General features: G+C 40.6%; 1 protein-coding gene across 1 annotated transcript; it reads right to left on the reverse strand.

Annotated features, from left to right (window-relative positions):
• Positions 1–1,188: 1,188 nt before the first annotated feature.
• LOC121281929 (interleukin-8-like) lies at positions 1,189–4,807 on the reverse strand. Its single transcript, XM_041195148.1, has 4 exons — positions 4,673–4,807; positions 4,286–4,415; positions 4,000–4,079; positions 1,189–3,192 (listed from the first exon to the last, which is right to left on the reverse strand). Exons 1-4 carry the CDS (start codon positions 4,731–4,733, stop codon positions 3,173–3,175), a joined length of 291 nt encoding a protein of 96 aa, XP_041051082.1. The 5' UTR covers positions 4,734–4,807; the 3' UTR covers positions 1,189–3,172.
• Positions 4,808–8,448: the final 3,641 nt, after the last annotated feature.

Below are 8,448 nucleotides of genomic sequence, written 5' to 3' on the forward strand. Positions count from 1 at the left end.
ACAGTTCCCCACGTCAAAGTCACATGTCAATTATGATATGTAATAATCAAATTAGACAGTCTGAAAATCAATGAGAACATTTCAGCACAATTATGATTCCAAGAACTGATTTGCCTTTCTTAGTAATGCTTCTCAAGGAAGAATGGATCTTAACCTGGACCACCTTCAGTTCATTAGTTATTGAGGCATTTAAATAGCGAACAATCAACATCCTACTAGTGAACATCAAAGATCTCTCAACTGATGGTTCCTCTCTGCCCATACATATGTTGATGTTATCAAAATATTCTTTATGGCAAGTCCTTAGGAGAAAGCAGCTCTTACAGTGACGTGTTTGCCCTGGGCAGCTTGTGAATGGGAGGCAGTGCAGCACTGTCTCCTGCCCAAAAGCTGAGGGAGTGGTATCAGGGCTGGTGGGTAGCATTGGGGAGCTGAGTGGGAATTCAAAGCCTCCGAGGTCCCATGGGTACACTCACCGACCGAGAGCTTGTGCTGCACTCGGGGAGCTGGTTGAGACAAGATGCTGTTAATGTGAAGGAGAAGGGAGACCGATGCCACGGAGAGCCCAGGACTCTACGGGATTGGGGGTGGGGTGGGGTGGGAGCGGGGTAGTCTGGGGGATTTCTCCCTGTCCTTGTGACTAGAAGGAATCCTCAGATAAGATAAATAAAACTGATTCCCATGGCCTCATCTGGCTGGCTTGAGAATTCCACCATTGATCTGACTGTTTGGTTTGGCTGATGTAGGCTTGACATCGCCCTGAGTGAATATTAACTGTAGGATTGATCCTGCCCGGTTATTTTGAGATGAGTTACAATGGAAGGAGCATGAATACGACCACCCCTGTGTCCTTTCCCCCCTGTTCTTCCCCCAAACTTGGCAACCTCCCATTCATCCCATTCACAGTAGTCCATGGGGGTGGTGGGAGAGGGGTGGGCATAATAATTTAAGGATATCCTATGAAAACCCATTGAGATGTTGCAAAATTTGATCCAAAGTCTGTAACACCTGTCACACAGGTGCAAATATCCTGCACCATTTCTGATTGTTCAAGGAGTGTCATGAACCGCTTGTCCTTATCAGTCACTCTGTTAAATAAATCTACTCAAGAGATGCACATCTGTGTAGCTGAGCATGAGAAACAGTGACAACACATTCTTCATAAGAAATCAAGTTTATTTTAAGCACTCGATTACATTTCATGATAATGGTACAAAATACTTAAACATTTCATTCAAGAACATTCATGTTCCTGTATGACACATCTTTGAATTCAACACAACTTTTACAAAAAGCCTTCTGAGTCTTTCAATCAACAAGGTGTGGTCAATGAAAAATCCCTCAAAGTAAAACATTTCCACTGATCACTGTAGAGAGGTTAGTTAATTCATGATGTCATTTTTTCCCGTTAAGATCATAAAATTAGCAGCATTACCACCTCAAATGTGATATTTCTACAGAGAATTTCTTTTCACAGACTTCAGTTTTGAATAGATGCTAAAGTTCGATGTTTTATAGAGAAAATCTCAACGTTCAGTTAAAATATCAGTGTTCAATAAACACCGCAGTCAACAAGCATCAATATTAATGATAACAATTTGTTCTTGAATTTTAACATAACATTTTCATTCAAATTAGAACTGCAACCAGTTGACAATTAAGAAAATTTAATTACTGTATATTTTATCATCAATATTTCACACTTTGAATAGCAACATTCAAGCAGCAAAAGAAAGATTGCAACAAATTTGGTTTCTGTCAATGTCACATGATGGTAATTCTCCACTCTACTTCCAGTCAGAACTTTCTGTCCCCACCCTCCTAGACCGTTCCAATGAAGATCAACATAAACAAGTAACATCATCTCCACTTTTGATTAGTCACTTTACAGCCTACGCCATCAACATTGGATTCAATAATTTCAGATCATAGACCCTCCTCCAAGCCCCTCACCTTTCATTTGAACAGTAGCTATTAATGGTGCTTCTGCAATTTCCCATGTACACCTCCAATAAACATGGTTTTTGATCCTATTCTTATGCTATTACTGTCTCATTTTGCCTTGTACCATTATCCCTCCTGTCATTAACTCTCTTCGACCTCCAATACAATCACAGACATGCCCTGTTGTTATTTCCTGCTCTCACCACCTTCCATGCCTGCTTTCAAAACTGTTACATTTCTAAGTACGCTCAAGTCTGATGAACAATCACTGATGTGAATCATTAACTCTGTTTCACTGTCCACAGATGCTGCCAGAACTGCTGAGTATTTCCAGCATAGTCTGTTCTTACTTCACATTTCAATATATTGGCTAGCAATATGAGGAATGTGCTTATTTAATTTATTACATCTTTCATTCCATTCCTATTCCAAATAGTTTCAGTTGAAATAACTAAGGACAATTCTTCTAAATTTGGTCTTATACGGATTGTCAATCACTCATTCCAGGTGAAATAGAAGAAGTAAGGAGGCAGTTTGTAATGAAGAAATGATTACAAGTTCATTTTGAACATCCCTGCCTAACAGCAGGGTGCCTGAACCTAAACCATAACAAGCGCAGTGGAACAGGAAAGAAACTCACTGCCACATTAACAAGGCAGTTAGGGGTAGACAGTAAGTGCTGGCTTTGGCAGGGAGGACCAAATCTTGTGAAATAATAACATTTTAAAAATCAGTTATTCTAAAATTTGCATCAATTCCCACTCTTATTACAAACATTAAAATTTAACAACAGATATTATCCATTTCGTTAGATTCCACCATAAGTTCACAAATCTGTGAAGGTTTCCATTCTACTGGCATGTTCTGGTAATTGGAAATTACTTTCCAAAACATGTGGATTGATTTTAGTCGTAGACTGACTTGTATCAATGTCAGACTATTTGTAATAATTGTATACCTCACATCATGTAAAACAAACCCTCAATACGGGCACAAAGTTTCACAACATGAGCCTCCTTTCTTAGGCCATGTGTAAACAATTACAGTATGACAGGGTTAAACAGTGAAATAAGCTTCAGGAATCAATGCAGGGCATCTAAACAAACAACCTATTGGAAGGTGACATCAGAGAGTGAACACCCTGGACAGAGGTTACTTTATTTCAGTGTTCATTGTACTGCAGGTTTCCAGGTGTAGATTCAAGTCCATCCCAAAGCAGCTTCATTTCTCATTTGTGTGGTCTGGCACCTGAAATAAAATTAAATAAATTATAATTTTCCTGTAACAGCAGGGATTTGTTTTAATGTCGAGGACAATGTCTTCAGCAACATGATATGGGGATGTTAAATATTGATCACTTAAGCAGCATTGCTAACCGTTGGTATTTTGATAACTCTTCATTGATCTTACAATATGATTTTAACAGGCAGGATCCATGGTGTTACACTGAAAGATTAATTCTGCAGGAATGTTATGTTAAAGATTAAAATCAGACAGATAATAAAAGGGTAAAAAATGATACATTAGGGCAGCTTTCAATGCAAAGAAGAAAATCATGGAGCTGACCATAAAGGAAGGAAGGCAACTCAAGAAGGAGATGAAAATGATGATATATATTTCATATTTTGTTCTCAAGTTCCCTGTTTTGATCAAAGGTCTAAGTTAAATTGGCTGATCTCAGCTGGTATGACAATTGGTCACAGCATTTACAAGTGACAGAGCATGACATCACCAAATATTCCTGCATCAGATTTCTATCCAGTGACACCCGCGCCTCTTCCTCGATTAACCATAAATGGATGCTGGGTGAGGACTGTGTAGGACTCACCCTGATAACAACCGTGGCTGAAAAATTTGTTAACATTCACTCTCAAGTCTCACATATAAATACTGGGCACTTGGGCAAAGTACCAGAATAGACCAAGAGCAATGGGAATGTGCAGCCAGAGAGGAGTCAATGCAGGTCGACCAAGCAGGTGAGGGTAAAAAAAAAAATTAAATGTATCTGCTTTTGTTCACACAAAGTCTGAATTTTGACAAACACCAGGAACCAACCTTTTGTAGCTTTAATGATAATCTTCACCCACCCGGCATCAGGATTCACACATAATCTATTCCCATTTTTCATGGTCACACTGTGAAGAGAAAATAAATCTTTAAAATCAAACTTACAGATATTGGATGTCTCGCACCGAAAGGTGAGAATTAAACAAAATCCTTTCAATCTGCTTCAGAAATAAATTGTGATAGGTCCAATCTGTTTTGACTAAATTGCACAGTTTCTAAATTGAGGTAACAAAATGAGAAAGGTTAAAGGTGGCATTCTGACACATTTACTCACATTATTTCCAGTGTCTCACAGTGTGATCCTTTGGGAATGTATTTCAAACTCTTGATGTGCCTCGGATTGATAGGATTGGAGGTGGTCTGAGGGCACTGGCACCGTCCTTGAGTACCTGGGATTGGAATACCTGTGAAAAGATTAATTTAAATTAAATTTAGATATTGGTTGAAGTTAACAAAATCTTGGCATTTTGGTTCAGCATTGAATTCAGTATTAAAACAGGCATTGTATTCTCAATAGCCTCGGTGATCATTTAATTATCCAATGAATAACCAAACCGCACACTAAGACTTGTATAGCTGGACAATAACTCAACAGAAAAGCTCCTCTCCACACTTTACAATGCCATAAGAACTAAAACACAAGATAGAAATTTCGACATACCCTGTGTAGTAATGGCACACAGGAGCAGGATGACAATCATTATAGTGGTTGCTCTGTTCATCTTTGACTTGGTGCTGCTGAATAATCTCTGCTAAAGGATCTTCTGTCAACCTCAGTGACTCTCTCTCTGTTAAATCATGTTCTGCTGAAGAGGGGTCCAATAAGCTCCTATTTATTTAGATCCAGTACTTTCATTTTGCGTAATCCCGAGCCGTGAAAGCTGTCAAAATTCTGTTGGAGGGAATTTCCCTGATCTTGTTTCAAGTATCTTTCACTTGTGTAGTTTTAATTATATTCACAGTTTCTGCATAGTTTACAGGAGCAAAAGACAGGTAGCCTGTTTTTTTTCAGATAGTGAATTATTTATATCCAGATTTAAAAGATGGAGTCATGTTTTTCTGATAAGTGGTGTAAAATTCACTTTTAGCAAATATGTAAAGAATGTGTGAGCAGATCATTCACCCGTTACATATCCTGACCCATTTCTCTTTCAGTGAGCTTCACTGAAATGGAAATTTAAGCACCTTAGATAATAGGTGACTGATCAAACACTGTCCATTTCCACCACCAGTAAAGTTGAAGCTTACCCCAATATTTCTGTCTTTTTACAACAATGATCATGGTGTGGTATTAATAATATATTCCTTCTGTTTTTACAAAACTTTAAATGACAAACAGTTAAACATGGACAAAGTTAAACCTGGATAATTTGATCCTTTTTATTCATGTTGCCAAAGCAAGTAGCATCAGGTGATCTGCAGAAGAATCCAGTTCCAGATTTTACACCTGACCCATTGAGGAACTCCTCATGTAAATAAGAGGAAACACATAGTCAAAAGAACAAAAGCCTGTGATTTACAAGAAATATCTCTCCCTTTCACTGTCTGTATATTATGATGTGGCTCTTTGTACCTTGATGAAACAGGTCTGGAAAGAGGAGCAATTATGTAAATGTAGGTTAGAGCACAGTGCAGTTATGTACAGTAGGTTAGAGTTGCCACATGTAATGAATTTTCAGTTTGAGGGTGCAGTTGCTTCAGTCCTGGAATAGAAATAATTTACTGATCTGGCACCAGCAGAGATGTTTTATTTCGCTGAACGATTCCAATTGCACAACATCAGGAAGGTCAGGTCGGAGCATGCCTATGGCATGAGATATGGGGCAGATTTGGATTTTTGGGCAGTCATGCAAAGAGGCCCTTGTCATAAATTCAGTAGGTGAGCCATGGGCAAACAGCAAATCCAATGCAATTTGCTAGATTAAAGCCTGAAAATCAAGCTGCAGAGCTGCTGCCGACAAGGACAATAACAGGACTTGGGTGGACACAATCACAAAGGTTCAGGGTCCCTGTTTGGCAGCAGTGCAGATGGTCTTTATTGCTCCAAGATTTGCACCCTAATCCTCTGAATCCCATAGAAAAAGTCTAACACGTACCGTTAGAGAACGTCTTCTCTTCCATTACCTGTGTACGATGCTGGCTGTAACCAGTTTCGAATGAAAGTGGGATCGGCTCCCAATTACATCATAGAAATCTAATTTACATATTAAGAAGGCCTATCATTTGAAACAGACAGACAGTTTGGTCACCAAGCAGTAGACACTGTGTCCAGTGAAGCCAGTCACACCACTATTGTTCACGTGGTGGGGGGAGTAGGGTAACCGCCCTTATAAGACCATAAGACATAGGAGCAGAAATTAGGCAATTCGGCTCATCAAGTTGCTCCGCCATTCAATCATGGCTGATGTTTCTCAACCCCATTCTCCTGCCTTCTCCCCGTAACCTTTGATCTCCTTACCAATGAAGAATCTATCTATCTCCGTCTTAAATACACTCAATGACCTGGCCTCCACAGCCTTCTGTGGCAATGAATTCTATAGATTCACCACTCTCTGGCTAAAGAAGTTTCTCCTCGTCTCTGTCCTAAAAGGTCTTCCCTTTACTCTGAGGCTGTGCCCTCGGGTCCTAGTCTCTCCCACTCATGGAAACATCATCCCAAAGTCCACTCTATCCAAGCCTTTCAGTATTCTGTAAGTTTCAATCAGATCCCCCCTCATCCTTCTAAGCTCCATCGAGTATAGACCCAGAGTCCTCAAATGTTCCTCATATGTTAAGCCTTTCATTCCTGGGATCATTCTCATGAACCTCCTCTGGACCCTCTCCAGGGCCAGCACATCCTTCCTGAGATACGAGGCCCAAAATTGCTCACAATATTCTAAATGTGGTCTTAACAGAGCCTTATAAAGCCTCAGCAGCACATCCCTGCTTTTATAGTCTCTCGAAATAAATGCCAACATTGCATTTGCCTTCTTAACTATCGCGTCAACCTGCAAGTTAACCTTAAGAGAATCCTGGACTAGGACTCCCAAGTCCCTTTGCACTACAGATTTCTGAATTCTCTCCCCATTTAGAAAATAGTCTATGTCTCTATTCTTCCTACCAAAGTGCATGACCTCACACTTCCCCACGTTGTATTCCATCTGCCACTTCTTTGCCAATTCTCTTAACCTGTCCAAATCCTTCTGCAGCCTCCCCGCCTCCTTAATACTACCTGTCCCTCCAACTATCCTTGTATCTTCTGCAAACTTAGCCAGGATGCCCTCAGTTCCTTCATCTAGATCATTAATGTATAAAGTGAGAAGTTGTGGTCCCAACACTGACCCCTGCGGAACTCCACTAGTCACCGGCGGCCATCCTGAGAAGGACCCCCTTATCCCCTCTCTCTGCCTCCTGCCAGACAGCCAATCTTCTATCCATGCTAGTACTTTGGCTCTAACACCATGAGCTCTTATCTTACTGAGCAGCCTCTTGTGCGACACCTTGTCAAAGACCTTCTGGAAGTCCAAGTAGATAACATCCATTGACTCTCCTTTGTCTATCCTACTTGTTACCTTCTCAAAGAATTCTAACAGATTTGTCAGGCATGACCTCCCCTTGGTGAAACCATGCTGACTTGCCCGATTTTACCATGCACTTCCAAGTATTCTGAAATCTCATTCTTAATAATAGACTCCAAAATCTTACCAACGAACAAAGTCAGGCTAAACGGCCTGTAATTTCCCGTCTTTTGCCTCACTCCCTTCTTAAACAGGGAAGTTACATTAGCAATTTTCCAGTCCTCTGGGACCCTCCCTGACTCCAGTGATTCCTGAAAAATCACCACTAATGCCTTCACTATCTCTTCAGCTATCTCCTTCAGAACTCTGGGGTGTAATCCATCTGGTCCAGGCGATTTATCCACCTTCAGACCTTTCAGTTTTCCTTGGTTAAGGCCATCATTCTCACCTCTGCCCCCCAACCCTCTTGAACTTTGGGGATGTCACTTGAGTCTTCCACTGTGAAGACTGACGCAAAGTACCTATTCAGTTCCTCTGCCATTTCGTTGTTCCCCAGTACTACTTGTCCGGCGTCATTTTCCAGCGGCCCAATGTCCACTTTTGCCTCTCTCTTATCCTTTGTATACCTAAAAAATCTCTTGCAATCTTCTTTTATATTACTGGCTAGTTTACCCTCATATTTAATCTTCTCCCTCCTTATTTCTTTTTTAGTTGTCCTCTGTTGGTCTTTGTAGGCTTCCCAATCCCTTGGTTTCCCACTGCTCTTCGCCGCATTGTATGCTTTCTTTTTAGCTTAGGCTGTTAAGGCTGTTACCACCAGATGAGGGCACTCAAACTCAACCCCAGCCTGTGCTTCTGGGGAGGAGGATTGTTCTCACGGAACTTAGTGAGTCTGTTGATTTGCAGCACAGGGAGTTTAATCAGCAGCATGGATTTCTCT

This window comes from Carcharodon carcharias, chromosome 1, assembly GCF_017639515.1.
Source record: "Carcharodon carcharias isolate sCarCar2 chromosome 1, sCarCar2.pri, whole genome shotgun sequence".
Lineage (NCBI taxonomy): Eukaryota > Metazoa > Chordata > Chondrichthyes > Lamniformes > Lamnidae > Carcharodon > Carcharodon carcharias.